Consider the following 15,106-nt stretch of genomic DNA (forward strand, 5'->3'; position numbering starts at 1 on the left):
ATACATATATATATATATATATATATGTGCACCATGTGCATGCAGGAACTTGCAGAGATCAGGAGAGGAGTTAGATCCTCCAGAATTGGAGTTCTAGCTACCTGTGAGCTGTCATCTGAGTGCTGGGAATTGAACTGAATCCTGTAAGAGCGACAAGTGTTCTGAACCACTGAGCTACCCCGCCCCCAGCCCAGACTGGCCTCAAATGCAATGCTTATGTAGGTCATATTGGATACAAACTTGCAGAAATTCTTCTGCCCCTGCCTTCTAAGTGCATGAGCCATCATACTTGCTTGCTTATACATGGATGTTGTAAAATTTAATAGTAATGCTTATTTTTTTTGAAACAGGAACTCACTGTGTATTCCTCACAGGCCTGGAATTCAGAGAGGTCCACTTGCCTCTGCCTTGAGTGTTGGGATTAAAGTGGTTAATTCACCACCATGCATGACAGCAACCTTTATATTTTTAAAATTCTAGGAGCTAGGGATATATCTTAGTATATAAAAACCTTGCCATGAAATATGAGGACCAAAGTTTGAATCCACGTAAGGCAAGCACAGTAGCTAGCATCTGCGATCCCAGTGCTACTAGGGCAAAATAGGAAGTGGAGACCGGAAAAATCGGAGATTTGTAGGCTAGCTAGCCTGCTGTATACAGTAGAACAAAAGAAGTGACCTTGTGTTTAACAAGGTTTGTCCTCTGATCTCCACCTATGCCCACTCGTGCTGTACACATCCTAGGGCTGGGGATATGGCTCAGTCAGAAAAATGCTTACCACACAATCCTGAACTTGGATTCTTGGCACATAAAGAAAGAACAGGGTCAATAGCACATATCTGGGTGGCCGAGAAAGTAATTTATTCCTTGGGCTTGCAGACCAGCCAGGTTAGTTGAATTTGATAAGAAACCTTGATTCCGAGAAGAGTAAAATGGAGGGCTGGAGAGACGGCTCAGTGGTTAGGGTGTACTTGCAGGGGGCTGCATTTCAGTTCCCCGCATGCAGATGGCTCCCACTAGCCTGAAAACTAGAGGTCAGGAGATCCGATGTCTTCTGGGCTTACATGCCTATAGCCCCACAGAGTACATAGACTTACTACATAATTAAAAGTAATAAAAATGAATCTTAAGAAATAAGATAGTGAACATTTGAGGAACACAATAGCCTAAATATGCATGTCCCATATGAATACTTACTCACAAAAGTCTAAAGATTTTTTTTTTCTGATTACTTACAAGAATATTTTGGTGAGTAACTGTCTTAGTTAGGGTTTTACTGCTGTGAACAGACACCATGATTAATGCAAGTCTTATAAAGGACAACATTTGATTGGAGCTGGCTTACAGGTTCAGAGGTTCAGTCTATTATCAAGGTAGGAGCATGGCAGCATTCAGGCAGGCAGGGTGCAGGAGGAGCTGAGAGGTCTACATCTTCACCCAAAGGAAGCCAGAAACAGACTGAACATCCTCAAGCAGCTAGGAGGAGGGTCTCCAAACCCACCCCTCCAAACACACACTTCAACAAGGCCAAACCTTCTAATAGTGCCACTCCCCAGGGCCAAACATATACTAACCATCACAGCAGCCTAACCTAAGTGGATGATTGACTCGGTGTCCTTTAGTGATTTCTTCTTGAAATATCTTGACTAAAGAGACTTGCTTCTAAAATGTTTCTGATTAAAGACTAACAAGGTTTCACTGTCACAGGATTCTACTGGGATGACACTGGTGATGTTGGCTGCAGCAGGGGGTCAGGATGACCTCCTCAGACTCCTTATCACCAAAGGAGCAAAAGTGAATGGGCGCCAGAAAAACGGGACTACAGCTCTCATTCATGCTGCTGAGAAGGTTTGAGACTTGACTGTGAGGGGAAACTGAGAATCTTTTTTCCTAGTAAAATATAATGGTCATGTGTCGTGAAGCCCTACTTTGTAGTTTCAGTGGGTCCGTGACATGAGTCTGCTACTAGCAGTACTTTGTAATCACATTTAAAATTGATTACCAAATCAGCAGTTTATAGTGAGTAAAACTTCTAGTTACATTGCCAGTGTTTATTTCAATCTTAAATGATTTAAAGAACTCACAGGTAGAATTTCTCACCTGCGAGCTACAGGACAGGCTGCAAGTGGCACTTGGCTGACAAATCATCAAAGGACTAGACCGAGGAGTTGGCCTTCCGTGGCCCTCCAGTGGGAAATCAGGGAGCCTGTGTCCAGTCCCCTGTGTGGAGTAGAATGTACTGAGTCTTTCCTGTCTGCAAAGCATCTAGACTGTAAACCTGTCTTTCACAGAGATCTTGGGATTCAGTTTATTTGGGTTGGTTTTTTTCTCTCCATTTATTCATTTGTGTTTCCTGTTCTTTAATAGAACTTTCTAACGACGGTAGCTATTCTGTTGGAGGCTGGAGCTTTTGTCAATGTTCAGCAAAGCAACGGTGAGACTGCACTCATGAAGGTAAGCCTTGAGTTTCACAGTGGATGTGTGTGTTGGTGCTGCAGACTGGGAAAAGCTTAGGGACAAGGCCATCGTCCCCGAACCTCAGCAGCTCTCATATAATAGAGGTGGATCTGCAAAGCAGTATAACATAGTGGGTCAGTGATGTACTGGTACCCAGCGAGTCATGGGGTGAAGGTCAGCAGGAGTTGGGGGAGATGGAAGGAACTGCGGGTTTCAGTGAATGATAACTATGCTAGGAGTAAAACGTGCCGGAGAGAGGCAGGCAGCCCGAGATTACACACGGTGTAGGTTACAGATGTCTTAGGTAGTTTCTAGCCAAGTGGATGCATATTCCTCAAAGCAGAAGGAAGAGTGCGCCTGCTAAGCTAGAAAGAGAGGCTTTTCCTATTATCAGTATGTCCAATGCCAGTTAAGAAACTGACGTCAGAGGTCCATACACATTGGCTGAATGCCTTTTTTTTTTTTTTCCCCCGGAGCTGGGGACCGAACCCAGGGCCTGGCGCTTCCCAGGCAATCGCTCTACCACTGAGCTAAATCCCCAACCGGCTGAATGCCTTAATGACTTTGTCTAGCATGAGTCAGGTCATGTGCCAAAGGCGTAATTACAGTACAGTCAGGGTCAATGTCACATGAATGGGTGCCCAGTATCCATCCTCATAGGTTTAGACACCTGGGGGTAGGAAAAGAATGTGCTCTCATTGTTTTGTATTTTGTGACTCCATCTCCTACGTAATTGTGACTTATAGGTATGTTTTGAGTTCCTGCTGTTGCCCACCACCCTGTTTATATCTTTCTTTGAGTGGCAGATTACAAGTACCTCACTAGCCTCAGCCCAGAGTGGCTCATTCCTCCGCAGTAATTCTAGGTTTCTGGTCCACAGTGCTGCTAGGACTCAGCAGATCCAGTTGTCCATAGCTGGCTCTGTCTTCCTAATTCTTCCCACAGGTACAGCTTTGCTTACGCTGTGATCTAAGCGGGGATTTCTCTGCAATGCCAAGTTCTATCCTGTCAGATGTGAGGAGCGAATTGGATTGCAGTACAACCACAGGCTTGTCCTGAACCTTGTGTTCTATAACACTCTTTCTCCTGGGCCTCCTGTCAGACCCTTAAGGTCTAAGCCTTGATCATTGTTTTGTGATTCCTCTCTATGGCTGATTTGGGTTTGCATAGTGTTATTCAGGAGTCTAAGCTTACATGTATGTGTAGTCTTTCTGAGTATGGCTGCCTTTTATCACGTAAGTACACCAAAGGTAGCACTCAGTAGTGTCTTACTGAGAAACTACTTGACTGCAGATGCTTAAGCTCAGTAGAAGAAAGATCACAGGAATGGAGAGGGTCGGGGCACGCCACCATCTTCTAGAGGACTATCCAGGATTGGGGCTGTTCTAAGGGCACGTGGGAGAAGTTCCCAGATTAAAGGGCGGTTTTATTCTAATGCTCCCTAGTTCAGTAGGGAGTGTGTTCTGGAAAAGACAAGCAGTTTGAAGACCTGAAAGGAGAGTCCTGAAGTTAAGTGAAGTAATATTAGTCTGAACATAAATAGTTTCAGGGATCAAGTGAGCAGTTCTCCAACACTGTATGGGGTCAAATTGGCAGGCCATGGCAACAGGTGAGAGCTGATTTCCCTGAGTTAGGGAGCTGTGGTGGCCAGAGGTAAGCAGGAACTGGACATCAGCTGTGAGAAGACACCATTGAAAGGTAAAAGGCTGCTGGAAAAATGAAAGTCTAGAGGGCCTGGAGAGGGTGTGTCCTAGCAGGTGCCCCGGGGACTGAGCTGTTCCTCGAAGCAACCTCTAGTTTACTTCTTCACTGCTGTCCTGTTGCTAATGCTTGCTAATACCCGTCCCCAGGTTTCTTCCCTTTGCTTTATGAGGCTTTGTCCTCTTCAAAAAGAGCTGCCAGCCACATGTAGAGAAGCTAAAGTTACCATGGTTTACAATGCCACTCCTCTCTCCTGACCTAGGCATGCAAAAGAGGGAATTCGGACATCGTCCGTCTTGTGATTGAGTGTGGAGCTGACTGCAACATCCTGTCAAAGCACCAGAATAGCGCACTGTACTTTGCAAAGCAGTGTAATAATGTGCTTGTATATGAACTGCTGAAGAGCCACTTGGAGACGTAAGTGTCAGGTGAATGGACCAGGGTCACGTCAGAGTGGGAAAAATTTATAGACGACATATTTGGAATGGTTTGTGTAGGGAAATGTTCAGAAAAGATTATCCTGAGGGTTTCTCTCTTCAGTAGATTGTGAATTAATAAGTGGCATATTTATTGTTTCTGTACAAGTTACCAGAATCTTAGAAAACCATGAGAACATCTCCGTAAAGTGTTAAGTCTAGGACTGGAGACGTAGCTGAGTTGGTAAAGAGCTTACCTAGTATGTACAGAGCCCTTGGGTAGTCCTCTTAAAACCAAGCCTATAACAGCACTATTTAGGAGGTTAGGACAAAAAGAAAAATCTCGAAGTTAGGGTAGAACTAGGGTAGATCTCTAGAATATGGATACATAGCTAGTTCATGACCAGCCTAGACTAGACTGTGTAAAATGCTTTAAAAATTTAACCTCTATCCTTAATTTGGTAAAAGTGTGTGTGTGTGTGTGTGTGTGTACACCCCTGTGTCAACCAGAGACTGACATGTTTTCCTCTCTTACTCTCTATTTGTGTGTGTTATTTTTCAAGCAAATTCTGAATCACATTCTGAGTTTGTCTTATCACTGAAGAATTCCTTTGATGGGCTGAGGTGTGGTTCTGTGGTAGACCTTTTGCCTAGCATGTTAAAGTCTGCAGTTCCATCCTGAGTCCCACATAAAAACGAAATTTTAGCAACACCTGCCAAAAAACACTGCTAGAGGGGATGAGGTCCTTATTTGCCCAAGTAATTTTATGAGAACAGCCTGGGAGAGACAGCCCCACGCTTTATTTTGTAAACTGGGCACATGTTGTAAACAATAAATTTAGGCAAGGAATTATGCCGCACCTTGCCTGCTGTGTCTGCCCGAAAGCCTGCCCTGGGCATTTCCTATGAAGAGTTTCTGGGAGCCAGTTCTTCCTGCTTTCTTTGAACAGAGGAAGAACTGCAGAGAACCTGTCAGTGAAGTAGCCAGCCATCTTCCTTTGCTCAGGAGTGAGGGGCTCTCATTTCTCATCTTCTTTGTATTGGTCCAATTTTAGTATTTGTGCTGCTGAAGGGAGCAAGTGGGGCTCTTATTAATGATTTTTCATTCTTGCATATAGACAAGGGCTAAGCGACTTTTTGTGCCAGCCAGCCACTGTTTCAAGGGTTAATATTATGAAGATAGCAAAAGTTTCCCTTGGTCAACCTCTGGTCCCGTGCGAGGAGATGGATGAGAAGGAAAGTGAAAGGCTACTATCCTGAGAGGAAAGCCAAGTGAGGCCAGAGTTGTGTGTAGGTCCTTCCCACAAAGGTGCTGCTGGGTTGTGGCGTCACGCATAACTGCAGCTACTCAGGCAATTAAAGCATACAGATTGTAAATTCAAACCCTACTTGGGCTACAGAATGAGTTAAAGGCCAGCCTGAGCAAAGTTTTGTATCAACATAAGAAATGAAGAGAGATTGGAGGGAGGTGGTTAAGAGAGTACCAGGGTTTAGCACCCATGTGAACAATGTGAACATGGTCTCATTCACATCTGTAACCACAATACACTGAGATATGAGACAGGAACTCGGTGTTGGCATCTCTGGGTGCCAACCTAACTGGATAAAGAATCCCAGATTCAGGGAGAGAACTGTTCCAAAGAAATAGGGCAAAGAATGATAAAGCGCAACACAGTGCTGTCTTCTGGCCTCCACATAGCCACACAGGGGCAGGGACAAAATGAAAATTGGAAAAGCAGTTTCTAAAAGGTAAGATCAGGGCTAAGGCTAGCTCAGTAGTAGAGCAATCGTTTTAGCCATGTGCAAGAGCCTAGGTACTACAAAAAATAAAATAACACTGGGCAGTGGTGGTGCATTCTTTTAATCACAGCACTCAGGAGGCAGAGGCAGGTAGATCTCTTTAAGTTTGAAGCCAGCCTGGTCTACAGAATGAGTTCCAGGACAGCCAGAGTTACACAGAGAAATCCTGTATTCAAACACAATTAAAAATGCAGAGTTAGAGGGCAGGCTTTTATGGGCATCGTACAGTATAAATACATCTTTTGGTGGGTTCCTTTTGCAGAGGGGGTAAAGGGAAGGCAGAGTCTGTTTGCCAGTCTTCTTTCAAACTCACTGTGACTAAGGCTGGCCTTGAACTTCTGATCTTCCTTGTGTTCCTCCTAAGCACCAATATGATGGATGCATGTCGTCATACCTGACATGTGCTGCTAGTGATCAGACCCTGGGCTTCCTGCGTGCTAGGCAACGGACTACACCCCCAACCCCTGAGGGGCATATTTTAAATTTCAGTGGTACAGTGGGATACAGTGTCATAATGATGCAGTACCTAATGTTTAATTATCAAGTCAGGGTAACTGAAGGATTTTAATTTGTTAACAATAATTACAGTTACTAATGTGGTATAGTGTAATAATTCAGTACATCTTCATTAAAAGTTTTAAAGATCGGGTCTTGCTCTAGCCATCCTGGCCTCAAAACTCTTGGTCATCCAACATTAGCATTCTGAGTTCTGAGGCTTGAGTCGCCACACCCAACATTAACAGTTTTCCTGTGTTGTGTTAGCCTTTCAAGAGTTGCAGAAGAAACAATCAGGGATTACTTTGAATCTCGCCTTGCTCTACTGGAACCTGTTTTCCCAATTGCATGTCATCGGCTCTGTGAGGGGCCCGATTTCTCAACAGATTTCAATTACATGCCCCCTCAGAACATGCCTGAAGGTAAGCTATGTCCCATTCAACTTCAGTATTTGTAGCTGTAGTGTGTATGTAAGGATGACTTTGAAGGAACTCTGGAGAAGACACGACTGTGAGAGCTGGCAGAGCTGCCCTAGCAGGAAGTCTTCCCATCCGCCTTACCTGGCACTGTGAGTCCTCTTTAAAATATTGCTTCATGACTCTTAAACTGGAATCATTTTTTTTTTTGTTCAAAGTTTTATTATATCCACTAAGTTCCTCCTTGTTTGGCTTGTTGCTTTTTGAGATAAGGTCTCACTCTGTAGCCTTGCTTGTCCTGGAACTTGCTGTGTACATCAAGCTACCCTTGAACTCAAGAAATCTACCTGCCTTCTCTCCTGTGTGTTGGGATTAAAAATGTGCTCTACCATGCTGGTTTGGGGCTTGTTTGGTTTTTTTCAATACTCTTGGTCTTATCCTCCTGTCTCAGCCTTCTGAGAGTTACGATTAAAAGCATGAACCATTACCTGGCTTAACTTTTTAAGAAAACCTGGGAGGGCCAGCAGGTACTGTCCTCCCTCCCATTGGACTTGTGACAGAGCTATGAGCAGTTAATGGGTACTGGGTGGGGGTCATACTCCTCAGCAGAAGAACTAATAGTAAGAGCCTAAGTGACTAACCCAGCCGCGCTCATGCAAGAAACCATAATTAACTGGAGTGGACCATCAAAGCAAAAGGAAGAGAGGGACCTATTGGTTTGGTGGGTGGGTGGAATAAGAGTATATAGTATATGATCAGAGTATGAATACCTGAAATTGGAAAGGAATAAAATTAGAGTCCACAAGGGAGGGCAGAGAACTATCTCTCTCCCTTTAAATGGAAAATAAGGCCTTGGCTATTTTGTTAAACATCTTTATCTACAATGTTAACAAAGTATTTAAGACTGGTGAGGGGTTGGGGATTTAGCTCAGTGGTAGAGCGCTTGTGGCCCTGGGTTCGGTCCCCAGTTCCGAAAAAAAGGGGGAAAAAAAAAAGACTGGTGTGGTAACTCAGTGGGTAAGCCCTACTACCAAACCTGGTGACCTGAGTTTGACCTCTAAAACTCAACATGGCAGAGAGAACCAACTCCCTAGAACAGTCCTCTGGCTTCCATACACCATGTGCTGTGAGGGTGCTGTATGCTACATAATGTGTTTGAGTGGATTACTGCTACGGGCACACGTGAACAATTCCAGGAACTAAAACAGATGCAGATGTTTATTCGTACATATAATAAAGACAAAAATGTGTATTTATCTTAAACCTGTCATCCTAGCACTTAGAACATCTTCACATTACACACACTTGTAAAGGACAGTCAGCTTTCAGAGCTTTTGGCATCCAGTTCCAGGGCTTCTTAAGTACCCTTAAAGGTCTCTGCAGGGAGCAGGCACACATGCATGATAAAGAAGGAAGCCACCACATAAGTCTCTCTTGTGGGGTCACTTGGACAAGATCTGTAGAGTTCTGAAAACTGTAGGATGAAGTCCAGGTGCTGAGTGATGCTTTAGGAGCATCTATCTTGTCTCCTCCCCATCTGTCCCTAGGATCTGGTGTCCTCCTCTTCATTTTCCATGCAAACTTCTTGGGTAAAGATGTCATTGCTCGGCTTTGTGGACCATGCAGTGTGCAAGCCGTGGTGCTAAATGATAAATTCCAGCTACCTGTTTTTCTGGTAAGATTTTTTTGGTGGTTCATTTATTATTGAAAATTGTGATCAGATCCAGGTTACATAATATATGTTGGTTTTTGGAGTTTTTAAGACAGGGCCTTTAAAATAATATACATACTTGACCACCTTGGTATAAGTGTGAGGATCAGAGGGCAAACTGTGGTCTTTCCATCATGTGGTCGCAAGGGATAGCCTTGGGTTATGCTTAGCAACAAGAACATCTATCCACTTAAAACAGGTCTTGTTGCACAGACAGCTCAGACTACTGGCCCTCCTGCCTCTTGAGGTCTAGAACTGTGGGCATTCAGTATCAAACCTGGCATAATTTGGAGGACTCATGTGAATGCTGGGCATACATGGCAGTCAGCTGTCTTGCTTGACCAGTGAGCTTAGGGTGTAAGAGACGACTCCACATTTGTCCATGTAAATGTATGCATGCATTCAGTACATACACAAAAGAACGTTCAAATAAAAACGTGTATTTCCAGTATCAGTGACATTCACACAACCCCACTTACTATAAAAGAAAATGATCCAAACATTGTTTTGAAACATTTAATGTTCACGGTAAATCATGGGACCAACAATGTGAGAATATATTCTTAGGCCTGAGAATATTGTGTTCATGCTTGTTAATGGTAGTTTGTTTTTTTGTATAAAGGAATGCTTTTTGGTGTTTATGGTTTGATTTGGTTGAAATACTAAGTTGGCCTTACACCTGCTTATGGAAGAGCACACCATCAATTTAAGCACTGTATTGAATGTAGCCATAGTGTTTATATTTTGGCCCTAGGTAGTCTAGAACTCAGTGCAGACCTGGTGAGCCATGAACTTGATACTTACATCTCTGCTTCCCAAGTGCTGAGATAAAAGACCCAATAGAAATAGTTTAGTGGTTAAGAACATTGTGTATGGGCTGGAGAGACGGCTCAGTGGTTAAGAGCACCCGACTGCTCTTCCAGAGGGCCTGAGTTCAATTCCCAGCAACCACATGGTGGCTCACAACCATCTATAAAGAGATCCGATGCCCTCTCTTCTGGTGTATCTGAAGATAGCTACAGTGTACTTGTATATAATAAATGAATAAATCTTTAAAAAAAAATACATGCTTGAAGACAGAATACTCACACACAAAGTAAAAAAATAAAAAAAAGAGCATTGTGTACATGCATGTGGTGAAGACAGATGATGCCAGGTAGTCATTCTGGAGTCTAGAAGGTGAGCTATCAAGTTTGAGGTTTTTCTGGGTTCTGGGCTACACAGGGAGATATTATCTCTAAATTAAAACACACACACACACACACACACACACACAAATACCCTTAAGTTCACTGGTCTAAATAGGTTCCTGGTCTTTATTGTAGATGTCACAGCTCTGATTCTGACTTTATCTTATCTCTCTCCCCTCTAGGACAGTCACTTTGTTTATTCATTCAGCCCTGTTGCTGGCCCCAATAAGTTGTTTATAAGGTTGACGGAAGCACCCTTTGCCAAGGTGAAAAATCTCTGCTTCATATTTATAGACAGTAACTGCTCATTTTTTCCCTTTAAATTATACATCCTTATAACACTGAAATGTCGAAGAAATAAGATGTATATGTTGGGCAAATATGTGTCTTGAGTGTAGACTTTGGCTCAGGTATGCAGGCCTCCCTCCTTAGCAGCCCAAACCCTACCTTCAGTACTAAACTGCCACTGGGCTCTCTAGGAAGGAAGCTGGATTGCTGAACCATTCTAATGGTTCCACTGATGAGCAGGATTATATTTTTACTAAAAACAGCAATAACCTTAAAGATGGGAGCTGTGTGTACTGACACATTCACTTCTCTTCTGTAGGTGAAGTTGCTAATAGGTGCTTACAGAGTACAGCTGCAGTGACCCATCTCTCCTCAGCTGGATCCCCGAGTACCTACCGTCTTCGTTGCAGTTTGGAATTGTGGTGCACTGAAATGTTCATCCGTAGTTTTAACTATAAACTTACAATGTAAGCCCTGCTGCCTGTTTAGCTTTGTCTACCTATTTGTGCCATTGTTCGAAAACGTTCAATGTTCTGCTTAGTTTTTCCACAATGTGGAATATAAGAAATATTTAAGGAAATTAAAAACTTTTGAATTGAAATTTTCTACTAGTCTTTGTGAGTTTGTTCTTTGAAAAAAACAAAAACCAGATTCAGGCTGGGCCACACAACTGAGAGTTGATGGGCAGCCATGTCTACAACATGAACCCTTTACAAATCAGGTCACCACAAGTGGTGTTCATTTAAAGCAACTTAATTCTTTTTCTCCTGACCTCTCTATTCCCAGAATAAAGACTTGAGACTGAATTAAAAGCTTGTAACTCAAACAACCCATTTATTCTAGTCCTCCCTGCTGGAACTCCACCTCCTATTCCTTCCTGCCCCAGCTAATAGGCCATCAGCTTCTATGGACAGGAGATGTTTCCATGCAGTACACAACAGATGTTCTCCACAGTAGAAATGTGTCCTGTGGCATGCAGACTTCAACGCTTGCTCCATAAAGTTCTGGATTGCTGCTTTTGTGTCAACAGGAGGTTTTCCTCACAGCATGCTGTGACCTGTAAGAGGCAAGGCCTTTGTCAGAAAATAGGAAGGATAGACACACACACAGGCATCTTGTTTTAACATGGCCCCACTGGCCTCAAGTCTGATTACAGGTATGCCCCACTGACCATGCCTGAGTTACTATGTACTGTGTGTATGCACCTCTGTACTCTTAAAGAGGTTTCAGCCCTAATCACCATGTAGCAAGCTTTAAACAGTCAGTACATTTCCTATTGGGGCTTCTCTAATCTAGTGATTAGAGAAACATACCTTAAGATCATTTTTCTTTTCCTTTAAGCCCTGGCTGTCTTGGGAACTCACTATGTAAACCAGACCGTCCTCAAATGCACAGAGAATCTCCTCCAAGTGCGCCAACAAGACCTGCTTTTTCTTCAACCAAGTTTTTGCCAAGTGTCCTGGGCTAATTGGACAATTCCATGTAGCACAAGCTGGCCTTGAACTCACAGAGCTGCCGATGCCCCAGCCCACTGAAGGCAGGGTTTATAAGAAATCACACTACTACACCCACTAAAATGGCCACCAAAAAAAAAAAAAAAATCTATTATAAAGCAAGTGCTTTAACTAGTGCAAAGTGTACTTACAAGCTTTTAAAAGAATAAAACCTTATTTTCTGCCTCTCTACCACGTGGGCCAGGCAGTGGTGTCACATTTAATGCCGGCACTCAGGAGACAAGAGACAGGTGGGATTTTGTGAGTTTGGAGTTAGTCTGGTGTACAGAGGACAGCCAGGGCTACACACACACAAAAGGAAGAAACCCTTTCCCCTGCGGATGGGGATTTTGAGAAATAAAGATTTAGGCCATGTGGTTCCACAGCTTTCACTCTGACATACACAGCCTATGTGCAAAGATCTCATATTCAAATCACTGCTTCAAATTTTACTTAATGAAAGGGAGAATCTACATATATAGCCATCTGAAAACTTAATTTCAATAAGATAACCACAGAGTATATAAACTTACTCTAAGCATATTTGAACAGTTAAGCCATAATTGCCCAAAGGGCTTTTAAATTTAACACTGGTACTAATCCAGTGACTGCAGCAGGCCAGGACCAGGCCTAGGTACAGTATGTTATGATTGTCTAAAGGCCAGGCAGCAGGATCAAACTGCAAGGTGTCCTTCGTAGAGCGACATAAGAGGAAGCAAATGCATACCTTAACTAGTGCCCACGGGTCTTCCAGGGCCTTGTAACAGTGGATATTCTGACTCAACCCTGCGTGTCCTGCCCACACATGTGCTCTCCAGTCTTGGACAACCATCACTGCTGGTCCACAGTGCCACCCCTGAAGCAGCAGAACAGGTCAGGTGGCAGGATGGAAGTTCCAGGGGCTTCTCCATTTTGTTTTCAAAACGGAAAATTTATTGATTCTTTATTCCTAAACAGATGAGAAAGGAGCCACTATAACTTCACATATATACTTCACATTACCCATTTTAACATCATACTTACCAAAGGAACATAAGGTAACTGGTAAATTTGGGACTTGAGAGGACCTCTAAAAGACAGAAGATAGGACAGCATGGCCAGGCGGTCGGTAAGTGTTGTCAGAAAAAAATCCATTCAAAGAAACTAAGAATTTAGATGGGGGTGGATGGGGGAGATATATCCCAAATATGAATGCTCTTGAAAGAAGACCCTTCCCTCTAGGCCTCACTAAACATTTCCATTCTAGACCCTCACCTACCCACCCATGCACATCAATATGGAAACACAAGTCTAGACTCTGTGACTAGACCTAATGCCTCACCCCAAGATCAAGGACAGACATAACTCTGGAGTGGCAGTAGGAAAGGATCTATCCAAGTGAAAGCCCTCCAGGCAACCACTGCAAGTCTTTAGAAGGTAGGGATGTTTCAGAAGGCAAGTCACTGCCCTGGATTTCCCTCCCAGCTTGGTGCATGAGTGATGGGAGGGAACCTATCAGGAGCTTAGGGCTACACTGCACCCTTCTGTGCTGACATCATCAGAGGCAGCAACTTAGAACAAAGAAGAAAACCCATATATGTACTGATTTCATCACCGAAGGGCTCCCTTCTCTCTCTCCCTCCCCTTAACCCACCTCACGCCCCTTATTCATGGCCACTTCCCTGGCCTTCATCCTTGGTGCCAGGGAACTCACCCACACAAGAGCAGGTTACTAATAAACCTGCATTTAAAGAACAAAAACAGAGGGGTTGGGGATTTAGCTCAGTGGTAGAGCGCTTGCCTAGCAGGAGCAAGGCCCTAGCAAGGCCCTGGGTTCGGTCCCCACCTCCGAAAAAAAAAAAAAAAAAAAAAAAAAAAAAAAAAAAAAGAAAAAAAAAGAACAAAAACAGAACATGGAAAAGACTTAAACTTTTTTCTTTCTTTAAAATACGGTCTCTCGTTGGGGATTTAGCTCAGTGGTAGAGCGCTTGCCTAGGAAGCGCAAGGCCCTGGGTTCGGTCCCCAGCTCCGAAAAAAAAAAAAAAAAAAAAAATACGGTCTCTCTAGATTTAGTCCACTGTCCTGGAATTAAAAAATAAAAACAAAGAAGCAAACACCTCTTAGACACAGTCGTAAGGTTTCAGCTCAAACAAAACACCAGGCAGGAGTGTGACACATTCCTTCAGTCCCAGCACTGGGAAGCAGAAGCAAGGTGAACTGGAGGCCAGATTGGTCTCAGTTTCAGCAAAAAACAAGAAAGACAAAGAAACGAGGATTCTACCCAAGGTGTAAGTTAGGTGACTGGACGTTTGCATGTGCAAAGCCCTGGGTTCAAAGCCACAGAAGCACCAGACACAAATGAAATGATCTGCATGGTACATGCCTAATACCCAGCACTCACTAGCTAAGGCAAAGGGATTAAGAGATGAGGATGGCTCTGGTAAGAAAGAGACTGGCCAAACTTCCAGAAAGCCTAGGTTTGACTCCCAGCACCAACAGCAGAACTCACATCTCCAGCTTCGGGGAATGCAATGCCTCCTTCTGGCGACTAGAGACCAGGCACACATGTGATCCATAGACAGACATGCAAGCAAAACGCTCATACACAGAAAGATGGGAGGGAAAACAATCCAGGAAGAGCTGGCTACACAGTGGGTTACACAATTAAGACTGTCCCACACCAAACGACGACACTGGGACTATTACCTATGGCAAGTGTAGTGAGCCAATCCGAACTGGAGCATCCAGAATTGTAAGCAGCAGCAGCAGCTTCCTTTCTAAAGTAGGAGACCCAAAGGACCTAATGCAGCAGTCTAAGGCCAGCATTCTGGGCTGTTAAGTTCTTCTCCAACAGACCAGGGTCTTCAGTAGATTCATGTTGTAACAACCTATGGATAGAAAAATTTTAGAGCATTAAAAATCAGACATTGTAACAGGTCTGAAGTTCTGAACAGTAATCAACATTTAAGTAAGATACCATTGCGTCTTGCATGGTCTATTTTTAAATTTCATTTATTCATTTACTTATTTATTTTTAAAGATTTATTGCTTTTAATGAATGTACGTATACTGTTGCTGTCTTCATGCACATGGGAAGAGGGCATTACAGATGGTTGTGAGCCGCCATGTGTTTGATGGAAATTGAACTCAGGTCTACTGG

General features: G+C 43.5%; 2 protein-coding genes across 4 annotated transcripts in view; one reads left to right on the forward strand and one right to left on the reverse strand.

Annotated features, from left to right (window-relative positions):
* Positions 1 to 11,079, forward strand: part of Mphosph8 (M-phase phosphoprotein 8) — a 27,870-nt gene extending 16,791 nt beyond the window's left edge. Inside the window, exons 8-14 of the mRNA NM_001017375.2 lie at positions 1,708 to 1,848; positions 2,368 to 2,454; positions 4,421 to 4,575; positions 7,137 to 7,291; positions 8,833 to 8,960; positions 10,369 to 10,452; positions 10,794 to 11,079. Coding sequence (NP_001017375.2) covers positions 1,708 to 1,848; positions 2,368 to 2,454; positions 4,421 to 4,575; positions 7,137 to 7,291; positions 8,833 to 8,960; positions 10,369 to 10,452; positions 10,794 to 10,835 — 792 coding nt within the window. The 3' untranslated portion in view covers positions 10,836 to 11,079. The remainder of the gene's footprint in view (positions 1 to 1,707; positions 1,849 to 2,367; positions 2,455 to 4,420; positions 4,576 to 7,136; positions 7,292 to 8,832; positions 8,961 to 10,368; positions 10,453 to 10,793) is intronic.
* Positions 8,486 to 15,106, reverse strand: part of Pspc1 (paraspeckle component 1) — an 86,016-nt gene continuing 79,395 nt past the window's right edge. For 2 of the 3 annotated variants that reach the window (XM_039093316.2, XM_063274262.1), the window contains 3 exons: positions 14,653 to 14,834; positions 12,695 to 12,916; positions 11,289 to 11,531 (listed from right to left, as the gene is read on the reverse strand). In XM_039093316.2, coding sequence (XP_038949244.1) covers positions 14,820 to 14,834 — 15 coding nt within the window. In that variant the 3' untranslated portion in view covers positions 11,289 to 11,531; positions 12,695 to 12,916; positions 14,653 to 14,819. Of the gene's footprint in view, positions 11,532 to 12,694; positions 12,917 to 14,652; positions 14,835 to 15,106 lie in introns of all 3 variants that reach the window. The other variant, XM_039093317.2, reaches the window with a different exon arrangement.

The sequence above is a fragment of the Rattus norvegicus genome, chromosome 15, assembly GCF_036323735.1.
Source record: "Rattus norvegicus strain BN/NHsdMcwi chromosome 15, GRCr8, whole genome shotgun sequence".
Lineage (NCBI taxonomy): Eukaryota > Metazoa > Chordata > Mammalia > Rodentia > Muridae > Rattus > Rattus norvegicus.